Below are 26306 nucleotides of genomic sequence, written 5' to 3'. Positions count from 1 at the left end.
GTCAGATATATAAAATGAAAACACTATACGTTCCTCATATGTTTACGTATATTGAGGGCCACGCCCAGTACAAGGTAGTTCGCGTGGGACTCCGCATTTATGCAGGATTCACTAGCATCAGTTCTTGCTTCAGTTTTACATGCGACAACTGTGTATAAGACTATGCGTAGCCTATATAGGCCTATATAATTAAGCGTAAGTATACATGCATATGTTGAGAACAAATGGTGGTCTACATTTAAAACGCAAATTTATAAGCTTTGCTCTTCTGTTGTTTTGTCATGAAGGTTCCTAGTTAAAATACAGCTGCAAGAGATATATATCCTGAACCACGGTTAGGACCACCATGATATGCTTTATGTTGGCTGGGTAGGTGTAGGCGTATGAATGTCTCGTCACTTATATATCTTACAGTTTGTACTATTCGTATGATAATATGCCAGCAATTAACCAGTGGATAGTCGGCACACAGCGACATAATGCATATATTAATTTATAATGCTACTAAGGATTGTGCCTATTGACAGGTGACGAAGCAAGCGATAGGTTGATGAGACGCTGATGTGTGTATTAACCAAGGCACCCTGTTCCCGTGGCCGTAAATATTGGCAGTTAGATGGCGGATGCATGGGAAGACGCGATATGAACCATATATTAATCCTGATACATATACATTAGACTGAGAAATGTGGATATTGAAACCAGGTTATCGGAGAATCCAACATGTTTACCCTAGGTGGGCACACGTTTACATTTATCGAGGTACCGGACAACAGTTTCATGTGGGCGCATGGGAATCAGGTATGCACATGCGTAGTAACGCGCTAAATACGACTATGTTGGGTGTACCATAAACAGTCGATGTCGAAGCACTTCGATCGTCGAAGAATGTCAAGGGGACAGTTTTGATAGAGTTCTTGACATACTATTTGATGGAAACATGGTGATCGTGTTGAATCATACTCTCTGCGCTGCTCTCCTTTATTTTAAGGACAAAGACAAATTTCTTCATGCGAGAAAGTCTTCCGACGATCGGCGCTCACTTCCCGCAGAAAACACCTTGACGGAAGAGAATCTTGTTACGGCCTCGGGTCATACTCCTGAGGATCGAACTCGACTGGTAAGTTTGTCTACACCACCACGCCAGGAATCACTAACGTTCACTTTGCACTGGTCAGGTCTAGGAAATTAAAGTGGGCTATTTAGCCTCATGTAGAAATTGTTTAAAATGATCGATAACCTAATCAGTTCGTTGAGGTTGGACGCTTTGGACATGTCAGTGTCACCTTTCAGTGCGAGTTTCAGCCTTGACAGTTGTACAGTCATTTGCTATTCCATTGATTAATACCATATAATTTATGCCATATAATATAAGTTATATCATTCTGGGCAAAATTCAGGATAATATGTACTTAAGACTGATCGAACTTCCACTTAAATATTGAAATCTTGCATGTATCTAGCTTATTTACTTTACCCTGCTAAGTGTTTCTTTGATAATGAAATAATAATTTCCTGTTTTTTTTTTTTTGGTTTTTTTTCTTTTTGTATATGTGTATAGATGTGTATATAACTACCAGCATCGGAGATATTGTTCTGGTAAAATGTTATACAGTATTGAAGCAATTAAGTGATGAGTTTCAGTTGTGTACTTTTGGTGATATTTACATTTCATTGTAGCCCATCGAGACGTGCTGGACTAACTTGGTACATACACCCCGTCACTTCTTTATATATAACCCAGGAGGAAAATTCACAAACCTTTATAACTTGAGTCCATTGTAATGTATACACTGATTCCATAAGTTATTCGTGTTTAATAGACGTCTAAAGGTGCACCAGTAAACCCTTTTTTAATACCAGTTCAGCCATAGAGAATTATAAGTAAAGAATTGCAACTGGCATCCACAATGTTTCATGCATGATCCTCAGCAAGGTAGGTGCTGACTCCTTGAAAGATAAACTGACAAGGAAATCTGATTACTAGAGTTAACTCTTTCTTGAAAGCCATCCCCCCCCCCCTTGATTCTTGTTTAGCCCTTGACCATGAGAAGGTGTTTATTGTCTGTTTGATCTGCTGTGAATATTGACATCAGCAAGGTTTGCTAGGTGCTTACTCTCAGCAGAAAGGTCTATTTTCACCTTGATTTCTTTGGGTCAGCCCAGAACTCTACCTGTAATCCTTACTTTACCATACACCTATGGTAAATTACATTGAGTATGGTGTTAAACACAGAAATATGTATGAACAACTTCTACACGTGTATGTGTGAATACACAGATAACTTTACACCTTGGCTCATACATGTAACTGCATGTGGATGATTTCATCTAATAGATATCGTGATTGTGTGATCACAACTACTTGATCAACAATCAAACCCTGTGGTAGTTTTGAGATTTTTTTGATATGATTGATAATATCATAAGGTAGAAATTATGATCATTTTTGTTTAAGAATAAGTGCATGGCTTAAGGGCTGCATAGTTAGCTACATGTACATATTGAGCAGTACTACATTGCAAACCATGTTAATTTTTGTGATCAAAAGAAATTGTGCTCAAGGAGTGACGTGTAAACTGCAACCACAGATGTTTGAGTGTGCAGTATGCTATTAAAAAACTGCTCTACATCATGATGTAACTTCCATGAAATGATGGATGAGGGCTACATAACGAATATATGCGAAATTATATCTGTGTAATGCCATGCATTTAAATGTTTGTTGGGCATAAATGATGCACACTTGTATGAGAGTATGAAAGAAATGTCAGATGCTAGTATAAGGACATTAAGTGGAACATTTCTGCTTGTTTATTTGCCCAATGGGTAGGGTACACGCAAACTTACACAATATACCGGTATACATGCTTTCGCCATTGTATGTTAAAAATTTTAAATGTTAACTTCATAGCAGTAATGATCAGTACATGTAAAGTTGACAATGTGAGTTAAAGAGTAATACAAATTTTTGCACCACACAGCTTGTGTTATATTGTAATCTGGGGAAAACACCTTGACCAAATGTTAGCATTTTGTGCACTAAGTTAATAGAAGTGTAGACACATGAAATCACCTGCAAGGGCAACGAGGCATTCGCTTAAAGCCATCATACTGTAGAAACCAGTACAGGTTCTTAGCAAAGGAAGTATTGATTGTTGATGGGAACTGCTGACGCCAGGCTCCCTGGGTCTTCCTTAAGGATGTATTCTGGTCGTTGTCACAGACTCATTGATTTCATCTTTATCCACCTTTCAAGGCTCACATATTGTAGTGAATGAACTCTGGGTAGATAATGGAATTGTACCTGTCAGCCCTGAATCTTCTTCACTATCTGTCATTTGCAGAGCGAGAGAGATATCAGAGTTCATGATCTTGAATGAAGCTTTAAATCAGTCAGTGTGCATGTGGAAAAGATTTGTGAGTCTTCTGTAATTTGCTGATGTTTTATCTCACAGTTATTTTGGTACTATATTGTGTTGTAACCTTGCATATATGCCCGAAGGTCTGAAGATCATAGACAACTCATCTGGTGGCAAATAAACGAGCATTTATTAGTCAACCTCAGTTGAGAACAGTTAATTTGGTTGTGATAAAATCAAGTTTCTGTTCTATAATAGCAGTAAATACATGTCTACGTAGATGTACATATCCTCTGAGGACTTGTTGAAGTGGAATTTTGGATTCTAATTTCTCGTCTTGATTAGACATGTTCTGCATTTTTTAATACAAATGACATGTGAATAGTTTGTGTACATTTTTGTTAGTTTTAGATATCGTAAGGTTTTTGAGTGTACTCATCTCATTTCACAAATTCACATTGTTATTTGGCACTTACCGTGATTCGAAAATTGGTTTTAAAAATGTCTGAATGGACAAGTGTCAGACGAAACCAGTTTTATGATCATTATAAATAGCTGTGTCTTTTCTCATAACATTTTATACTGTACTTACTTCTGTTAAAAAGAAAGTACTAGGTACATGTAGTTCTTATAATTGACTTTGCTGAAAAACATTTTGTAAGGTTAACTTATCGATGCATGTACATTTTATGTACATGTATGGTGATAATTAGCTTCATACTTCCTGCTGAATAGTACAATTAGAGAATGGACAGTGGTAACAACTTGCTGACAACTCCCAGGATAATTGGAGATCGTGTCTGAGAAATCATTATGTATGCCTCTTATTGACCACAGCACCTGTGCAGGAGAAATCAATGTGGATTTCTACACGTGTCATAGTGGTACACAGTTACACATATGTATACTCGATAGTGCATTCACCAGGTGATTCTCACTTCAGATTAGTATTAGCAGAAGCTTTAGTTTTGGCTGGGTGTACTAGTGATTTTGACTCCTGGTAAATGAAATCTTTATCAAGCTTTATAGGAAATTTCATTATTCAATGCATGAACTCTTGTAATTCAAAGGTGTTAAGGATCTGTCACACAGCTCCACCATTTTACTCTAAAGAATAACTTATCTCTGAGTTGGGCCCTGGACCCTCACTTTTTTTATGCTTAGCCCCACCCTTCCTCCTCCTCCCATGGAACCTGCTCCACTGGTACCATGACCATGCCTCTCTACCTTGCCTTTGTATTACAAATTGTAGTGAGGTAACAAGATAGCAATGTAAGGTAACAAGGTTGCAAAACGAAATAGCAATGTCCTTGTCAGGCTGCTTAACTTTAACAGCAACATTATTCTTACATAGTGAGATGAAACTGTTCAAGAAATTTCCAAAGTGTTGATGGCTGTACATTCAACAATTCAATGAGACAACAAAGTCACGTAGGAGCAAAGTAGGTTGACATGTGTTTCATAGGCTGATTTTTATCAATGAACTGCAGTGAGCCAATCAAGTATTTCTAAACATTGTTGACTAAAACAGGGTCTATGTTATTGATCTGTTTATTCATCTCTTTATTCCATGTTCTGGGTGAATACATTTTTGGGATAAATGTGTGTGCAGGGATTCATAGAGGTTCAAATTTTACAAACCGAAACTAAAAAATCAAGTTTTTTTTGGACCACAGTGAGTTAAAAAAAAATTTACCGACCACTTTGAAATCTGTATTGAGTGAAGATATATTTTACACTGTATTGTGCTATTATCTATATGTTTCTGATAACATCCATTTCATCGCTTGAAATGTGGCATATCTGAATCAATAAAGCAACTTATTTTGAAAAAAATAACGTCTTCTCTGATTCATGTTGACTGATGGCGCACATTTGGTCAATTTCCATAGCCTAAATAATAGCCTTACACAAAATGTCAGCCTTGCCTGTGCACATGTTACTGCTTAAAATCAGTCATAAATTTCCTAAAATGTACATTTGTATTATTAAGCGGGTTGCATTATCACTTTTTCCTAATTTTCAAACCATTTTAGTACTTTATAAATAATTCAAGTACAAGCCTGACAATAACTGAAAGGCAATCATTTTAGCTATTCTTGGTATTATTTGATTTGATTTTTGCCAAAAATATGTGTTGCAGCCTGTTCAAAAATTTCACATTTGTTTAGTAGTGATTTAAATTTGTATTTTTAGAGGTTTTCTTTTCATCTTTAAATACTATTTATTTAATTCTGCAGTTTTCTTTTAAATATGCTTTTTGTACGCACCCACCATTAGGCAGAGCATATTACGTTATAGCGGTTTTGTCCGTCTGTATTTGTGTCCGGGCTAGATCTCCAATTATTTTCAATGGAGAGTTTTAATTTTTGGTGGATACATAGATGACGATGTGTCGCAACTCACATTTGTTCATTCCTGCGGTTGTCATGGTAACCACTTAGCCAGTTTCCTTATGTATATTACATAAGTAGATACATGTATGATTTCATGTCGAGGCTATATCTCCAACTGTTTTCTGCATGGTCTTAATTTTTGTGAAGTTGTCCATTTTAACGGTTGTCATGGTAACCAGATAGCCATTTTCCATATATATACTATAAAAATAGATATGATTTCATGTCTGGGCTACAACTCGAACTGACTCTCGACTTACATTTGTCCTTTTCAGCAGGTGGTCGTGGTAACTAAATAGCCATTTTCCTTATAAAAAATATACTGTATAAATGGATATGATTTCATGTCCGGGTTATAACTGCTATAACTTCATATGTTTTCCGCATAGGGTTTACAGTTTTGGTGGAGGTATTTGTCCATTTGCACAGTTGTCATGGTAACCACATACCCATCATCAACACTCATGAAGATTCCCCTGAGTGGTTATATTCAGCAAAATGCTGCTGGTATTCTCTTATACATTTCAAATTCGTTTGTTGGAGCATATGTTGTGTTTGCCTAATTGCTTATTCTGCTTTATTTGACACAAGCAAATGGCATCTTGTTTAGTTTAACTTTGTGGGTTCTGTATTTATTTTTTGCCCAATTTTAGGGGCAGTCACATTAAATTAGATATCCTTCAAAGGGGCTTTGTTTACTTGACAGACAAAATATGGGTAGTAGCAATGTATATAAGATCTTTTCTTCAATAGAGTTCTTGGCCTTCTTTTTTCTCCCCAAGTGAGTAAAGTTATAAATTCTGCTCTGTATGGAATTTCTTATGATTCTGCTGATTTGACACTTTTATAGTATTATCACGCCTACGTGACATAGCTAAATTTACCACTGAGCAACCAGGCTTGCTTAATGTGTAGACTACTACAAACATTGATGTGTCCGAATCCCTATTAATGTTTCAGTTTTTAAAACTTTTTATAAAGATATATTGGACTGTGTGATCTAACGCTATGGGATATATCCCATGTGGTTAGAACCCACCCCATCTACATGTAAATTTAAGGGATTCCAGTTAGGACCTTGTTTCCACCTGAAAAAAAAATCGGGTTATGCTTAAGAAAGTGGTTCACATAAAGCAGTAAAATCTGGAAAATTAGTTTAGTCGTTTGTGTTTTTTTTCTTTGAATTTTACAGTATTATAAAGTTTTTTTGTAAAGGCAAAGTGCACACATTAAAAAATAAAAAATATTCCTTGGAGAAAAAGATCAGTTCATTAGTAATTTGGGTTTTGTGAAACACATTTATGAAGATTGTCTGAAGTTTATGAATTGGAGGTGTATGTATGTATATAAATCTATATACATTTAAACATGTCTGGATGGATTATAAAATCTTTGGCTGAATCTTCTGTGTGGGCCAAATTACCTCGAGTGGAATGTTGTGCACAGAGCTTTCATGCTATAAATTTTGTGTGCAAATAGAATTAAAGTGAGCTTTCCATTGGAGAAACAGTTCTCACAATCGCATTAGGATCACCCCTGTCTCTTCAAGGCAATATGTATAGATCAGTTTCAATTAGTGTCATGCTGCAGATATTTTATGTGCAGTTGGCAAAGTCATCTGGGATGAAGGAATGGCCAGATCAATAGAGTTATTTCTCCAGATAATAGTGTCATCGACTCGTCTTGACAGTCTACAAGAGGATGCTAGATCGATTTAAGCACCGCTAAGAGCAGTGCAGGGGAAGAAGGAATTGGGAAGGCCAAATCTGATGTGCCTGAGGCATGCGCATTTCCAACCGTTTTGCCACAGACTGACCCCACACTTTGATCAGTGATCTTGCCTGGCTGTCTTAATTTTATGGACTTCTGTTCAAATGAAGTGTCCAGACATACAATCTTAAAATTAAGGGGGCATGAGTGTGTGTGGACACCTTGGATGTATTTCTTCCTGTGAGATGTTCTAGTTCGTTGGTGTGACATCTGTGGCAGAGCTGATAAAAAAGCCTCAAGTTGGGGAGAATACATTGTTGTGGACCCTGGCAGTGAAAAACTGTTTAAATCCCTCCAATGTCTGTAACAACCGTGACCAGGAGTCCACTTCAGGCAAGTATTCGTAGCTCACAGATAATATTATAGCATTAGTACAGTATTGCTTCAGGCTTGTTTTCTGTTGCCTTGATAATAGGTCCATGAAATTCAAGCTGAGGAACCATACTGCCACCCAAGCCTTTATGATTTTATCCAGAAGGTTCATTGTGACCCGGCCAGCTTTCAGACCGCATCCCACATTCACTGACCATGCAGTTTACCCTGGCCTCTCAGAAGAATGTCTGTTCCAGTGGCTAGCATAGTTGCTACAAATTTAACAGGCTTGTTTGGAGACCTACATGTGTTGGAACGCCGTTGCTAATACAAGTACATATGTGTATACATCGTCTGCATGTGTGGATTAAAATATGTTTATTACTGTCAGAACTGTCAGAACGATTTCTTGAGCGTCACTATGGATACATGTATGTGTAACAAATGTTGAGTTAAAGCAGTGTCACAGGATTTTGATGTAATGTATTGTACTAACAGTGCAATGATATTATCAAACATTGTGCTTTATCAGCTTAGAAAGTTGATGTACAACAGGCAAATAGCAAGAGACATCAGCTGCCAAGTTCTGGCAGATTATGATTTTCCACTTGATCGTCAGTATACAATAGCTGTTCTATTATTCTGTAATGCTGTATACACCAAAAAGAGGAAGACAACATGCATAATTGGACACAAAGGTGGAGAACCAAACTTTTAACCAACAATAAAGGTGATGGTTTAGCCAGTTGCATTGCATTTGTGCACAGAAGATATCATTGGTATCATCATTGGAAAGTGCTTAAGCTCAAGTGATGTGATCTTATCTTACATGTATAATAGGTAAATAAACTAGCATGAGTTACGTATGCATGTACACGTATAATATTGCAGCATAATGCCAAATCAGGCATATATTAGCTAAAGCAAAGCGCTCAGGCTGTGTTAATTTGATTTTTAGTGCAGTAGTGATACATGCATATGTGTGTGCACAAAACAGGTGGGCTTTCCAGTTAGTGTGTTATAATATTAAGTACATAAAAGTGTTATATATTTCTGAAGGGTATATTGACATGTGTATAGGATTCATAAAAAATAGAGGATCGGGCCTGCACACAGAGAGTAGAATACCCTCCACCGACAACCCAGCATTCAACATTTAAACTTCAGTTTAGATGTTTTAAGTCTTAATAGAGTTGCATAAATCTAAAAAGTATGTCAAAGTCGATCTAGTCCAGAAGCAGATTCAGGTTGACTGACACTGACGTTTGATTTGATAAACATTAGTTGTAATTTAAAATATGTGTACAAGAATTAACACAATCGTAAATTAAGGTATCTACACATACACAATTTAAGTCTCGTTAAGAAATGAGTTTTCAAATTAAATTTAATATAGACTTGACAAAAGTCTCTTTTGTTGATAAAGGTTTGCATGATTGCATACTTTTTTATTGTAATTGTGTCACATTTCTGCTGTTATAGATTTATAAATTGAGTAATTGATCATACATGTATATATTGTTCTGTAAAAGTCCAGTCACACCACAGCTGCAACTACTTACAACTTCTGAGATTACTCACAATTTTTCAAAAAACCTCCTGATGTTTAAATATCTTTAAACAGTATTTCAGACATCAAGATTCCCCAAGACTTATCGTACAATCCATCCAGGATTTATGACCACCACCCACTATTTTTCGCTTTGCAGGTTGCCTTAACAGAACAGATCACATTTGAACAAAGTATACATCACCTAAAAGGCAATTTTGTGCTAATTCCAAAAATAGTTTTCCTTATATTTTGACATTTTTTTTATAGTGGTTAAAATGGAAATAAAAATTGAGTTGTTACAGTGGATTTTTTGGACCACATTGAACATACCACAGAGTTCACAGATTGTTTTTAGCTGCCACGTACCCACTGATTGCTATATGTCTTCTATATGTACTACAATCACTATATCTGAATTTCATTTTGTAACAGTTAAAGCATATTTAGCAGTGAAAAAAAAAAAGAAAGAATCTGTGATGTCACTGTGCTTTAGTGTGTGAAATATGGTGCAGATAGTCCTCGGTCTTTATTTCCATTTTTAATCACTGTGGAAAAAATGCCAAAAATAATGGAGACCATATTTGGAATTTTAGGTGAGCCGTACTTTGTTTAAATGTGATCTGTTCTTTTATTTATAGTCCTAAGTGTACTATATATGTATGTGTGACTGTTCCTTTGAGAGGATTGTAGTCTGGTGAACATTGCTCTCCGCCTGTCAGTTTTATGATAAGGTAACTTCATTTGACACATCCACGGTTTTGCCATCTTTTAAAATTTATTTAATATCATATATTTGTGTAATGTATTTATTTATTTATATATAGATATATATTTGATTGGTGTATATCTATATACCAATCAAATAAATAAATAAATAAATATACATGTAGAAATTATCTCTCTAGTTTACTTGATGCTGTGACAGGCACATATACATTGTGCATTATAGTTTATTTGGTACATTGACTGGTAGAGAGGTCCTTGTGGTCTATTTGGTCCGGTTACTGTGTATAAATATGTACATGTATATCTGGTGAAATCTTAGTTTGCTATGAGGCTTGAAGCTAATGGCCATATTAATTCTTTGAATTGGTGTGCATGTGTTGATGACAGCTGTGATAAAACTGTGTTAAATTTTATGGACACATACACACTGGTTCATGTACACATACATGAAGTGCATTTGCTGCAAAAAAGTAGAATGTGGATAGATGTACTGTCATACATGTACATGTACATATAATAAATATGTTTACATGGGAGATACAGTAATGTACATCAAACGTGTATGTCGGCGAGCCAAACAACGGGGCATCATGCCAGTGTCCTAGCACATTAGTTCACACCCTAACTATAAAGTACACAATACATCTAAACGACATCACGAGGGAGTGATAGCTTTCATTGTTGTGTGCGTGTGAGTTAATAGAAAACCCGCAGGAACGGCACCCAGTATTACATGAATTTAACTTTGCAGGCATGATGAAGTAAAATGGAAATGTGTGTTTACATACATGTGTGTATGTCTCTTACGTTTAACCATTGAATTTGACTTAGTGACTGCATGTATGAAGCTGTGCTCAAATGAACAGTTTTGATTGATATGCACTTAAAAATTTTATGCCACTAATCCCTTCTTGATATTTATATTTTGGACATGTGTTTAGATTTAAACCTTGTATTACCAGGCCTTCCCACATCTAATGCACTCTTGAAACAAAGCGTTCTAGTAAGAAACATATTACAAAAGAAAAAGTTTAGGGAAAATGAATTTAGTTGTGCAAATGACACTTCTGGTGTTTCATGAAAGCACGTGTTATAATCACAAAACTGCTCAGAAGCAAAGATGAAGACCTGTATTTACAGTTAGTTAAGTCTAAACTTTGTATTCATTTGTTGTTTACTAGATACGCAAGTTTGTATAAACCAAGATCTAGGCTGTACATAGTTCTTTTTCTTGAAGTGTATCCATACATGTACTGGTATGCTTGGGGTTTTATACAGGTACGTCCTGCTTAACAATTGTTCAGTCATATGAGGACGCAGACTCATTAGGCAGAACATGTAGAAAATGTAGAAAATATGACAGTACGCCAAAGAAGTATAAAATACACTTGGATGCCATACATGGAAAAAAATAAAATCTAAAAGTGCGATTTTGTTTTTATTTTTAGTGTCAGATCCACTATTTTAGCATTCACATTACAGAGAGGTTGTAGTAGGAAACACCCAACTTGCAAAGTAATATAGCTTAAATGTGGCTGTTTATTCCGTCTTTTTATGTTGAACATGTTTTTCCTGGCAAAATGGCTGGCGATTAAATACCTGGCGATGATGTGCATAAAGAGCACGGATGTAAAAGCACGAAGTCACCTACAGTGAGAAATTCTTGAACATGCACCCTTTAATTTTCAGAAGTGCAGCGTCACAACTGGAATATCCACATCGTCACCTGATCTGTACAGGTTCTTGGAATAGAACAGCTGTCAAACTCAATGAATTCAGGATTCTCCCTGTCCTGAATATTTTAGGGTATCCATATATGTGATAGATTTGCAATTTTTTTTTACAGTGCAATAAGAAAACCGTCAAAAAAAATTCCTGAACACATCAAGGATTATTGACAAGCTAAACAAGGATAATGCTGTATCCTTAATAACTTCATTATTTTGGAGTAGAATATGCAAAATTTTTCTCTTCATGACCCAAACTAGCACACCAAACATGTCTTTTGTTTCCCTCTGGGGCACCTTAGCCCCTTTTCTGGAAATTCCTGATATCTCTGTTTTAGTGACACAAGTAAAATGTTACCATAATTAAAACTTTTTTGCATTAGTGTTTTTTTTGAAGTGATTTTTAAGAAGGGTTAAAAGTATATCTGCCTCATTGTGGCAGGTCTGCATCCACTGAAGTATTATGTTGACACCAGACATGACACCCCACCCACCCAGCCACATTATGCTGACACCAGTCCTGTTTCCTTGCTCTGTTCTCTCATAATCATGGTAGCATCAGAGGGATTTTCATAAGATGAGCTCTTGAAATTCCATTCAATCTTTTTTCTCTGTTCAATTGTTAGATTGCGTTTGTGAGATGAAATGGCGCCACTATGTCTGGTTTCTATTGTGCAAGATTCGCAATGGAGGCAATATGATAAATGTGACATATTTGTAACATAAACTGTGTTATATCCTTATTGGGTAACCAGTAAGTACATTCATTGGTCTTATCGGTTCTGTGAAGCTCTTAAATATATCTGTCTATCAACGGTACTCATTTACTGGAATGGTGACTACTTGGATTGCGCACATGATTTGTGTTGATGTGAGATGCTCCAGTTGGTTGTGTGAGTTAGCCAGAGCACTCCATGGTTATAACATCAGAAGACATTTCTCTTCTCAGCCATGTACTTCACTATAATTGGTAGGACGTTGAATCAATAGTGCTATCCAAACAGAGACTGGATGTTTTGATTGACCCATGATTTATTCTCACCAGTCTTTGACATTTGTCTAGCACCCTGGAGAAGCCCACCAGCTGGGTGGTAGTAATTTTCTGAGATCACTTCTGAAAATATTTTAACTATCCAGTTCAAACATACGTCCTTCCATACCAATAATATCCATGGGCTCTTTCGGGGTGTTGGGGTAAAGTAGAAGATCATGTCTCTCAAAGCACATTTTCATTGATCTGTTTTCATTCGCCAACCTTTTCTCTACCGAAGGGACATCAGAATCGGGAAGGCAAGAGAGTTCATTTCATTCATTTCAAGCGTTCCTAGAAAAATGAGCTAACAAACTGGGGTATCTGTGCAGTGCATGTATAGATGTACATGTGTCAAAGATACAGTATGTTTATATTAGAAAGAGGATAATTATGGAAGATAAATGTGTACATGCATGTACAGTGTACTGTATTTCCTCACCAAACAATTGGTGCATACAGTATATCAGAATTTTTTCCTCAGAGATTGTGGAGACTCTTTTGTATGTGTTCTGATTTCAGTGTTTTCAATTTGGTAGCCTATAGTTATTATTTTTACAAATCATAAACATGGCCATTTTTTATGCTTTAATACACTTTACAGTTAACATTCCTTACAAAATGGGGGTAATGTTTATTTATTCACATTTTACAGGATTGAATTACATTTGGCTGACTCTACCAGTGTCACAGGTGATGATTTCCTGTTGGTATATATATATATATATATATATATATATATATATGTGTGTGTATCATTGTATATAGGTAACATTTACGGTATTGAAAGCAAGAATTTGCATGCTAAATGCAGGTGAGATGGATATATCATATACTAATACAGATGTAACACAGTCGGTAATATGTATATACCATTTTAATAGAAATATATGAATGCTTTAATGGCTTACATATACTTGAACTGTAATTATGCACAATCTGTCTTCTTTAATAGAGATGTGTTTAACAACGATAATTTAAATAGCTTCCCCTGATAGCACATTTCTCACTTCTCTCATTAAGAGCCACTGCTTACACAGTGGTTATTTACATGAGGGAATAGATTTTACCAAAATCCTCAATGGCTACCATTAGCATTAGACAATTCCCGTGCTTGTGCCATTTAAATATCACTTGTACGGTTTCTAGGTACTAATTGCCTCAACTATATTATGTGCCTCCTAATCATCTGCTGTAAGTCATTAGTGGTGTTTGATCTCTCTTCCATATCTAATACGATAAGGTACATGTAGATGTACATGTATGTGAAAGTAAGGTTGTGAGTTTACATGAACATTTAGTAGGAATTACATGTTAAATGAGTTGATTCAATGTTTATCAGCTTGTACATATGTGTGGTTCATGTACATGTATATGGCACTAATATAATACCATACATGGCAATTATATGTACTGCTGCTATGTATTGTAAATATATATATATATGTTTTCAATTAATTAGGACCCCGGTATACATGTTTGTGCACTGTGAACAAAATGCATTTGTGAATTAATCAACAAAAATTATAGCTCTCGTGTAGTTTTGTCTTATACACAGAACTCTGCTCTGAAGTAAGCAAATTCTGCAAAAAAAGTATCGAATCAATTTAATTAACAAAGCCTTTGAAGACAGATTACTGTGTCAGAATACAATAAAGCATGCTTCTATTTGTGGCATAAATGTACTTGCATGCATCTCATTTTGTAATATGCTAAGGCTGTGTTGCAGTAATATTAGACCACAGAGACATGTGTTTGTTTGTTTGTTTGATTGGTGTTTTACGCCGTACTCAAGAATATTTCACTTATACGACGGCGGCCAGCATTATGGTGGGTGGAAACCGGGCACAGCCTGGGGGAAACCCACGACCATCCGCAGGCTGCTGGCAGACCTTCCCACTTACGGCTGGAGAGGAAGCCAGCATGAGCTGGACTTCTCACAGCGACCACATTGGTGAGAGGCTCCTGGGTCATTACGCTGCGCTAGCGCGCTAACCGACTGAGCCAGGGAGGCCCCCAGAGACATGTGTGTTGAGCACAAAATAGTATTCAGAGAGATGACAATTATTAAAATTTAAAAACCGGAATTAAAGTAAAAATGTGAAAATAAACAAATCAATTTACTTTGATCGCAAAGGCCAACATAGTGCTGCATTAAAATTACATCCCAAGAATGATGCAGATTTTTATTTGTCTGTGCCTCTAGGTTAACGTCTACTTTGCTAAAGTGGAGCTTGGAAAAAATCTTCTGTTTAGCTCACGGCTGTGTGCAGTCTCAAATAATTTATACCATTTAACTTGTCTGGCAGGGCTTATTTTTCATCAAATTTTGCTAGAATTCCCATAACATTGTCTCATGAGGATGATCCTCTTTTAGATTCCAGTGTATATATTCTGAAGGCCACATAAACAGCATGTAACAGAGATGCATAAGTACTTAATTCTTCAGACAGTAGCAGATCTTACTGATCACTTCAGCAGTCATATTTTAGCTCTCCTGTACATAGCGCAGGTGTAGCTTATCTCATACCTCAAGCTTCGTCAGTGTCCAGTCACATCAAAAGCTATGTTAAAGTAAATCTTCGGGTTAGCATTTTAAAAAGTACTGTACACGTGCATGTTACGAGTACAATAACATGAGGGTAATGTTACATCGTTGATGGGCTGTTTCGGATATTAATTACCATAACTTACAAAATTCATGAGTGTATCTGTGTTAGTATCAGTGTTAAAGACTTAGTCATTTGTGTATTAGAAGCTCTGTTATGGCATATGTTAAGGGTGGTATCTTGAAAACTACTGCATGCAAGAGTAGTGTAACTCGGAAAAACAGAAGACTCATTTTGACTCAGTGTTTCGCCATTTTACTTTGCCATCATTAGGAGAAATAAATTTCATGGTGAACATTATAGATATATATAAACAGGTATGGAGAGAAAGCTACAAAATACAGACAGGTGTGAAATCAACATACATGTAATTTCAGAGTTACACTACTCGTGTATTATGTTAAACTAATCAGTGAAACACAAGGTTACTGCATGTACATGGACATGCATTTAGCTCAGGATGGATGTTCCACTGCTGATGCCATGCATGCAATCACAGAAAATTACAAAATTCATGACCATAATGTTATGATGTAAGCATTGAGCAGAAGTTTTGCATTCATGTCTCTCCTACATGTCTTTGGCAGCCTTGCCACCAATTCCTGCACTTGATCTATCGAGATAGATTCATGTAACTTTGAAAAATGAACTTTGTATAGCACGTGGTTAGTACTTGCATGTCATCACCATTTGAATGTAAGTGTTAATATCGATGGCATTATTGGTAGCTATGGTGGTTACATCATGTCATCATGTGCATCACAACAGAACTGGAGAATGACATTCATTTTAAAAATCATTGTAATCAAGTGATAGCAATCTCCCATCGACAATCAAGTACAATTCAGCATTTCTGTAGCTCTTTAATTTTGCTGTGGAAGCAGTGTGAATTTTAACATGAATGAGCTTTGAACTTTGTTGGTATGCTTTTAACATCATTTTATACTTTGAAACAACCACCTTTATTGAGAACATGGGCGAGACATTTTTTACCAACATGGAACCATCATGCAACATCAAGGCATTCTACGATTTGCGCAATCTCGTGTCTTTACAGGTGCTACAACAGACATGTGTGCGGCTCTGTGGGTGTTCAGACGTGGAGGAACTTCGGTGTTGTGTGAAGGATGCCTTCAGACTAATTGTCCCTCATGCTGTAAGTACTTGTGTGTTTGCTTCAGCACTTAACAGACCCCTGCCACATCCCTTTAGGCTATTGGTGCTGGCTCAACGGCAGATATTGACTCATATGGCACTTGTTAGGATGGCAGGCATCCAAGCAGGAGTGCTGGCTGGTTGGCAGTGGTTATGCCATGACGCTTATTTCCCCATTATCATAACTAAGTGATAATCTGATAGATCCATCGTCTTGATCCACTGAGCTTTGAGGTGTGATTGTTATTTGATCTCACCAAGCTTTACTTTACAGCGGTATAAATTATGCATTTTCTGATATTTGTGTTGAATTGCGTACATATATCCAGAATTCATTTGTGTTCATGTATTCTTATAGCTCTCTGCATTTACATCAAACTTCTTTTGGTAACTTGGGTGTATTTTATAGCAGGTACATATAGAGACACATGTAGCTTGTATCAAATTTGCCATTAGTTTGCCACTTTGTTGTTTTGGGGTAGTTCTCTCTATTTAAGGTGGTAAACCAAGTGGCATGTACATGTACTGACTTGTATCTTGCTTATACTAAGTTTAGTCAAATTTATCTGACTCAAAGTGATAAAAAGAACCTTGTGTTTACATTTACGGAGTGAAAGCTTGCCCTTGTAACTCTGTTTATGGAGCATCAGGGTGCATTGTGCATGGTTGAACATATTGTACATGTGCAGAAGAAATCTGGATAACCCAGTTGGAAACTTGGCACTTCTTGGCTTTTAGTTTAATCTACATGTATCTCCACTCAAAATGCTGAGATCACATACACATTGTGCATGTTTTTAGGGGAAACATTTGATTTTCATGTATTCATGTACCATACTACACACATGTATATATACATGTGGTGACTGTCACATGGCTTTAATATTGAGTTGAACCAGCATCATTCCATGTCTGGTACTTGTGGATGATTAGTGTACTATGAAGTGGGATTTCTCTCTGGCTAGGGGGTCTTCTGAGCTCTCCTCTTCAGACCACTACAGACGTTCGCCATCACATTTCATGCTTAAAGTAGCTCTCGAAGGCACAGCTCAACTTTAAATGAAAATTGGTTTTGTCAGGTACATGTATTTGGAGAGGTGTGGTAGCCTATCCAGTTTTCTCCATCAGTAAATTAGCCTCTGAAGATGGGATAGGTCCGTGGGTGATATTCCATGAAACTACACTCTACATTGTATCTTCATGTTTTAGCAACTATATGTATGCATAGCAATATGTTACGTTTTTAGTGTAAACAGACTTTGACTGTCAGACACTGAATTGAAATTAATGTCTTATCATTTCATAAAATCTTTTTCTATTTGTTTTAAATACATGTGTGTTACATTGCTGCCCAGGTCTCCCTTTTGTTACGAAGGAATAGGAATACTGTCCTTGTTGTCAAACATTACAGCTGTGCTATTTTATAGCTGGTATGTTATCAGTGAAGTCAATAGAACCTAATTGCTTGCACCTGTGTGTAAAGTAAACGCAGAGCCTTTCGGCAAACCGTGGCTATTGGTATGCGTATTGATTAACATCAATAAGAGAGCAGTGATAAGGTATGTTTGTGTATGGTATAGGAAACGTGATTGACAGGTCCTGTAGAGAGATTATGTGGCTTTTATCATCTGTCACAAAAGCACATAGTCTTTAACATTATTTTCTCCGTGTTTGTGGGCCGCACACTCAACAGTTAATGAATTTGGGGATCAATATCGACTGTACGCGCACTTGGAGTATTTTTCTGGTTTACATTCTTTTGCTTTATATGGTTTACGATGTAAAAATTCTACAGTTTTATTTGTAGAAGGATTACCTTTCTATTTACTTTTAAGGTCCTGTCTTTGTGGAAAGCGGATTTTAGTTCATTGTCAGGCTTGGCTTGGTGATTTTTCTTGCACCCGTATTCTGTTACTTGAGTTAGTTCAGAAAGGACTAGTATTTTGTGCCCTGCCATTGTCAGGGCACCATAGTTCTTTTTTACAGGCTACTGTGTAAACCTTGTGGAGTGGTGATCAAACTAAACTGGTTGAAGCATGACAAGTGAACAACAGAGCACCTGTAAAAACTTACTCTTATACATACATGTATGCTGTAGATTGAACATTTACAGATATGAAATACAGGAGTATAAAAAGTAGTGTTCAGCTTACAAATGACATGCAATAACATGTTTTGCAAACATGTGCACATCAGAAGTTATTGGTTAAACCACAACGAATATATGTACATGTGTACTTTATTGCTCACCTGTAATAGTTATCCATAATTGAGATAAAAAAAATAACAAAAACAACAACAACAAAAAAAAGACAACAAAAAAAAATTTTGACGGTTTTGAAACATTCGTTGCCAAGGATTTACATGTAGCTTGGGTTAAATATGGAAGGTGAGTCTAAAATGCCTTTTTTGTTTCTAGATATGAGTTTTCTATTTTATAAGCTCATTTATTGATGAATGCCACTGTCGTGTGATACATGTACATATATGTAACACAGAGTTTAAAGCTCTGACTTTCTTGCATGTATAGTATTGATTTTTTTCCATCAGGGAGCCATTGTGTTATATTTGGCTGAACCAGACAATGAAGATTTAGTGAGCAGTGATGGTGGGAGACATACACTGCCTCGTCAAGGCGTAGCATGGTGAGTAGTCTCCCTTCTTACTGAATCCTGCACTCATTCAGATGAGTATAAACAAATTTGATTTCATACGCAAAATATAAGTTGGTCATTATTGGAAAGAGGTGCTCAATGTATTTCTTCACCTGTGATGAAAAATCCCAGACACTTTGCTCTTATTGCTATATGAGGATGCTCCATACATATACATAAGTACATGCAGTAAGGCTAATAAGGTTGACAAGTTTCTTTCTTTTTTAGTGTTTCTTCTTGGTTTTGCCTCAAAGATGGGAAAATACTGTCTTGTTAATATGCACAAGTGTTCATGTTGGAAAGTGACCTATATTCTTACATCACATTTTCCAACAATTTGACGGCCATCTCTGGATCATGCATCTAAAGGATAATTCTTGCCATAGCCAATGCATGCCAGAACATTGAGGTTGCCAGGTCAAATCCAACTCTCACAGGTTTCGTTATATCTGTACATGTATATGGCTTCAGTTTGGAGGTTTGTTGGGTTCATATACTGTACATTTACATGTAACTCTAGTTTTCTCATAATTACCTACACCTATGAAAAACAGTCAACATTTTTTTTTATTTTTGTGACAACGGTTTTGCACGTAACATTATTTCACCTGTATGATAGCAGTCAAATCTATGGCTGTGAACTGAGCAGAGTTTTTTTTTATTTTGTTTTGAACTTGTCTTAGATTGATTCCTGTTTTGTGTACATCTGATACACATGATAGTATGTACTTTTTAGTACATGTACACATAAACATCAATGATCAAGGCAATATCTAAAACCATTTTAGCTCTGGAAAACAGGCTCTCAAACTAATCATGCTGTACTAAAACTAAAACTAAAGTAAATGAGACAAAACTATGATGGTTTACCAATGAAAAGTTTATTTTCTGTCAACAACCTGCTGATGGTCATGGGTTTCCTCCTACCATTATACTGGCCACCGTCAGATAAGTGAAATATTCTTGAGTATGGCGTAAAACCGATTCAAATAAATAAATAAATATTCATTGGACTCTTGGTCAGGGGGAGTAACTCTTACTTTGTTTTTCTAGAAATGATGCTGAGCCAGGGAGATATAGTAAAAATGGTTTACCATGATGACATTTGATACAATGTTTTCAGTGACATTTAATACAACGAAGACTGCAATATTTACCCTGCTTTATTGATCATAATATGTATTTTTGTTTATCTTGATGTACAAAAAAATGTTAACTAATGGGTAGTGGATACTTCTGAAAGCCAGGTGCAGTTCTTTCAAGATGCTTGGTGACCATGAATGTTTTTGTATGTTGATGTATGTGACTATAATTGCACAGACTTTTAATGTGATGTTTGTGCAGTGAAGCGTTCATAATTAGGGTGTTGCCTGTGGAATTGAGCCTAGTTGGCGGGCTTGCGTAAGAGCAGCCTTCATATTGATCATAACTGCATGAGGTCAGCTCACTAGGCCCTTCATATAATCAGCCTGGCCGCTTTAAAGGAAAATTGGATCCCTTTTTTTTCTTCCAACGATCATTTTGGCAAGTTCTTTTGATGTCTTGCCTTTAGATTTGCAGTTAGCGTTGATTTTCCAAGCATGGACACCAGCAGTTCATTCAGGGCCAGTTCCCATTACCATTGTTTTTTTCACGCTCCAAATGAAGGCATCTCATGTTTTGCTTCCAGGAAGCACGAGCAACAATTGATTGTGAACATTTCTTTTGTCTCGGCAACATTGTCTGTCTCATGTCGTCGCGTGTCTTAGTGTCTTGTGGCCATCAATAAAGTGATCGGAGATGACAGAGAAAGTTGGTGTAAACACTTGTACATGTGCCAGTATATGTAGGTTGCATAACAAAATGCAAGAACGACCCATAGTACATGCTCACTTGAGGGAAATTATTGGACAGTAACAAAGTTGCTTGTACTCATGTAGCTTTGTTTGCTTGCTGGCCCAGAATGATGAATATTGATGTTATCCTTTTGTAACTGTATGCTGATATAGCATCTGGCTTTGATTTGCCACACTTATACATGTTCCTGCATTTCCCCAGCTTGGTAGACTGTTAGTGAGTGAGGTATTTCATATACTACACGAGTGCTTAACAAGGGGACCAGGTAACAAGCTTTCACCGTACTAGCTGTGTGAAATTCATTTGACTTTATTGAAAAGTTTTCTGGATCTGGTTTAAGAAGGTAACGTACATGTACTGTAGGTGCAAAGCTGATTTATTGTTCATGTAACTTTGTATCCTGGAATGATGGGTGAAATCGAATGTTGAAACTGCAATTCATAAATAAGTCATATGTTATGAAAAGTGAAAGTGATTTATGCCTATATGATACTCAGATCAACACGTGTAATAACTTTATCTCTTGATCTTTGACTTTCTGCCTTCTTATTTTTTTGTTGTCACAGTGTTTATTTGCAGTGTTAGTCAACTCTGAGGCACTGTTCATGTACTTGCAAGTACATAATCAGAATTGTGTTGAATTTATCTGCAGTTGGTTCAGTCTGCCTTTCATGTAAGGTTTTGTAGTGTCTGTGTCTCGGGTTGATTCTGCAAAGCCATTTCTGACTTAAGTCAAACTTTAAGACCTCCCCAAAATTAGCCGTTTTACATAAAATTGACTTATGTTTCCTAAGGATTCCAAGGTGGATCAAACCACATGTGTTTATACCCATCATTGTTGTTAATACCCATAGGCAAGGACATCTATTGAACATGTACATGTACATGTAGATATACAACTTTAGATTCATACATGTACACATACCTCAGGTCCATTCATATAGGGGGTGTCTGTGGTTGTGATGATGGGTTAGGCAGGGGAAGCTGTTGTATACAGATTTACATGTTCTTGATTTTATTATCATGTGTGTGATTTTCTTTTCTTATTTTCAGGCAATCTTACAACAGTAAGAAGAAGGTATTGGTAAAACTGGGAGAAGTTGATGACCTTTGCTTGCGGAACCTTTTGGAGGTGACCAGAGCCGGTAAACCATTTGGTAAGCCTGACATATTTGTCTAAGCAGATCAGAGGTACAACACCTTCTTACCTGGGGTCTGTAAATCACCTAAAATTTCACCTAAAGAATGCATGTTTAAAGGCAGATAAATGTCATACAATAAAACTGTTGGTATTGAACTTACATTTGTCTACGTGGATATTGTTCTACCTGCCAATCAAACATGAAAACACATTTCTAAAAATTGTAGAACCCTCAGAATAAGTGAGCCACTTGGCCATGGACAAAATTTTAGGTCATTCATAGTATATGGAAAAACCACACGCAGATGACATTTTGTTCGACACTGTTTAGCACCACATTTAACAGGTCAATACAGTCACTATAAATGTCTCATTTGAATTTTCTCTTTTTATCGATTTTAATTTCCTTGTAACTTAAGGCTTGTATTTATCTAGCTGATTTAGTTGACCAGTTGTAAATGATATGATGTCTGGCCGTCACCAAGATTGATCATAAGCTTAGTGTGTGTGTATGTGAAGTATTTCTGCAGTAACTCTACTGTGAAGTGGACATAATGATGCAGGCTTGTCAGTCTCATTGACATTTATGTACATGCATATATGCTAGTGTGTGCTTTGTCTGCTGTCCTGGATCACACCCTGTTATGAATGCATGATTCTGTTATTGAATCCTGTACTCTGGGGTGTGTGTTTGTGATGGGAAATGTCATATCTGTAACTCAAGTTGCGTATTAACTGCAAACATCTGTTTATCACAATGTGCAGTTAAGGACTGTCTATAAATGTACGTCATAGTAAATGTACATTACCATTGTTTCACATAATCATGTCCTTTGCTGACCTTATGGACAGGCAGGCATTTATAATTAAATTATTTTTCGCTGGCAGACCTGTGGTGGACACCATAAAACCATAATAAATAATTTCTCGTGTTTATGGGTGATTTACAAGATTGTACTATTTCACAGATTATATACAGTTCCTTTGTGTGTTACATATACTGGTACATGTGTAGATATTGTAGTTTATGAAGGTAAACAGCTTAGCAGCTAGTGCTGATTATATAATGTATGGTATCTTGAATGTTACTTTGGTCTACAGGACTGCCACTGTCTGACAAGTGTCTAAAATATTTTGTACAGTGAAACTTTATATAATTATATATTAAAAATACCTACATGTAGTCCAAGGGAATAAAAGTGGGACTGCCAAAATTGCAGCTTGAATATTTATGTCTGGTATTTGTTGTGGTAAAACTCTGGCACTACTCCAAGTAAAGTAAATATAAGGAAGTATGACTTCTTTGTCCATGTGTATTTTTTGGAAGTATGTATGTTTGTAGGTAACTCGTACATGGGAAGGTCTGCCAGCAACCTGCGGATGGTTGTGGGTTCCCCCCCGGCTAAGTCCGGTTTGCCCCCACCATATATGGCCGCCGTCATATAAGTGAAATATTCTTGAGTACGGCGTAAACACCAGTCAAATAAATAAATAAATTGTAGGTACCTTGTGTGGTGTATTCATTTTCTTTCACCAAACATAACATGTCAGGAAAACATGTGCCTTTGCAAGCCAAGTTGATCTTTACTGACAGGTTCATTTTGTTGTTCCTGTTGTTTCACTTGTAACAACAACACTTGTAGGAAGAACTTTCATACAGCTCAGTAGCTGAAGTGAAGAACAGTCAGTAGCTTGACTGCTGCTTTCACCAGTGTTGAGCAACTGACTGTTCTGGTCAATATTGGCCACTCACAATCATACTGGCGTGACTGCATGGTACTTTTTCTCACAGCCTTTGGTCCTTTTGTATCGCTTTATCTGGCTATACAAATTTATCTACTGTAGGCTGCAAAACGGTGACACATACTCCACGAATACTACTATTGTTCTATGGATGTCAGTCTAATTCATGCCAGACAAACCAGATGGTAGCGCGTTTGTGTCACCTGTGGTGGCTGGCAACTGTTACATTACCCGGTTGTATTTTCATTTCTTTATTACTTCATTTGGATGATGAAACATCTGAACTCTTAAGGTTTTAATGGTACAGTACTGGCTGTCAGATTCTGTCCTGTTTATGGTAGTAATGAATTATTGTAAAGGTTGGTCATGAAAAGTGATGGATTTATGAAATATCTGTGGCAACCCTGAATGCATGCTGAATTTGCATGTGTACATGATGCTATTTTCAGAGACATGACCTCAGTCATGTATGGCCAGAAAGCCAGACCACATCTTACTGAGGAGTGTGTTTAAACCAAATGTACTTTATATGTGTTTTAGTTTAGTAGAATGTAAGTCACTGTATAGTTACATATAGATAGAGTACATGTATTAAAGTATGAATGTATGTGAATATTCTTTATGTTTGTAGCTCTGTCCATACCCTTGTTGGATACACAGACAAAGAGAGTGTTGGCTGTCTTACTGGTGAGAATATTATCCTTTGGTTTTCCTCATCTGTATTCTGCATGAAAAGATATGTTTATGTGTATATGCTTAATACCACTCTCATGTAGCAGCTGATAGCATTTCCTATGTTAAACCACAGACAACATAACTAAGTCTTCAGCCTTTCAAGTTACATGTAAGACATAAAGAGCATCGACTGGGTTAATATTACAATCTTCCCCTGCAGTTTATTTATTTAGTTATTTATAGTTGGACTGGAGTTCAATGTTTTTATTAGTGGTCCCTGTTAGTATCCTAGAGGCCCACCTCTTGAAAATCGTTCACATTATTGTTCTTAGTCAACTTGTAAAATTTGCAATATCTCGAAAACTGGTAAAGGTGGAAAAACCAAACTTTGGAGCCTGAGGAACGTATGAAGCATCTTTTAAAGTTTTGTACTGTTTACCAGTTGTGTGATTTAGCAGCCATTTTGAATTTTATTGATAAGGTGAAAAATCTTCTGCAAAATGGAATAACCTATCGAGATAAGCTTTTTGTTTGCAAAAGTGGATTAGGTGGATCACCCTACCCATATTGTAAAAAACTTTTAGTTTGGTATGCAAATAAACTTGGCTCAAAAGTAGGTCAATTTTTAAAACTTCTTAAAATCATTAAACAAACACACTATCAGGTGCCTATTGAAATAACGATTACAAATCTGCAAGAATTATTTTTGTACTTTGTGTTATTTTCATGTTTTGACCAAAAAACCAACAGAAATTTGACAGAACCATCCTATGTAAATAACACAAGAGCTTTGTGCCAGACTGCATGAAACCATTGACTACAGTTTACGGTGGGAACAGTGATCAGCTCTGGGACACTGTATTCTTTTAGTCTTTTGCTCTTGGGCACCAACTTCACAACAGTGTATTATTTCTGTCTTTGGTCCTCTAGTATCAGCAGATCAGGGCAACCTAATCTCTATTTTAATCTTCAGTACTTGGCCAATTGTAAATGATGCTTGGCAGTGTAGGGTTCAAATCCAGAACATTCCTTTACATTGTTTTTTTTTGTGGTTTTTACCATTATCATGAACTTCATAGACATCAGGCTACCAGAAGTGGTAAAAGTCTAGTCGCTTGACCCCATCTATTTTAAAATGAATGGTTATCAGCCTTTAATTACTAAATAAAAAGGAATAGAAGAAATTTTACGATTGACTGTTACAGTGTTTTCTTTTTTTTGTTGCTTTTTTTGCAACATAATGTGCACATCTCTCAATGGCTTTGTCCAAAAAACAACATGACATGATATGATTTTTGTCATCAAGGCCCTTTTTTTAATCTGAGAATAAAGTTCTGTACAGCTATCGACATACCGGACGGATATGTTCGCTGATAGGGAAGAACTTTTTTGCGGTATATGCAACCTAGATCCCAGACATGCTAGGCAGATTTTTTCATCGCTAGCAGTCAGAAAGGTATATCATACATGTATGACCTACATGTAGTAAACCACATGACTTAAACAATATGGCACCATTTTGGAAATTATTTACAAATTTCATGCTGTTTGATTGGTCTTGTTGATTGCCAAAATTCCCAGAAACAGACATACTGCTCAGATAGAGTGAAATCTCCTG

At 36.5% G+C, this 26306-nt stretch overlaps 1 protein-coding gene across 1 annotated transcript in view; it reads left to right on the top strand.

Annotated features, from left to right (window-relative positions):
• The first annotated feature begins 580 nt into the window (after nucleotides 1-580).
• LOC135473647 (cGMP-dependent 3',5'-cyclic phosphodiesterase-like) overlaps nucleotides 581-26306 on the top strand; it is a 90313-nt gene continuing 64587 nt past the window's right edge. The window contains exons 1-5 of the mRNA XM_064753511.1: nucleotides 581-1120; nucleotides 16542-16640; nucleotides 19190-19284; nucleotides 22183-22286; nucleotides 24645-24700. Coding sequence (XP_064609581.1) covers nucleotides 941-1120; nucleotides 16542-16640; nucleotides 19190-19284; nucleotides 22183-22286; nucleotides 24645-24700 — 534 coding nt within the window. The 5' untranslated portion in view covers nucleotides 581-940. The remainder of the gene's footprint in view (nucleotides 1121-16541; nucleotides 16641-19189; nucleotides 19285-22182; nucleotides 22287-24644; nucleotides 24701-26306) is intronic.

The sequence above is a fragment of the Liolophura sinensis genome, chromosome 8 (assembly GCF_032854445.1).
Source record: "Liolophura sinensis isolate JHLJ2023 chromosome 8, CUHK_Ljap_v2, whole genome shotgun sequence".
In the NCBI taxonomy this organism is placed as follows: Eukaryota; Metazoa; Mollusca; class Polyplacophora; order Chitonida; family Chitonidae; genus Liolophura; species Liolophura sinensis.
The sequence above is the reverse complement of the archived record's forward strand: the minus strand, read 5'-3'. Positions and strand labels throughout refer to the sequence as shown.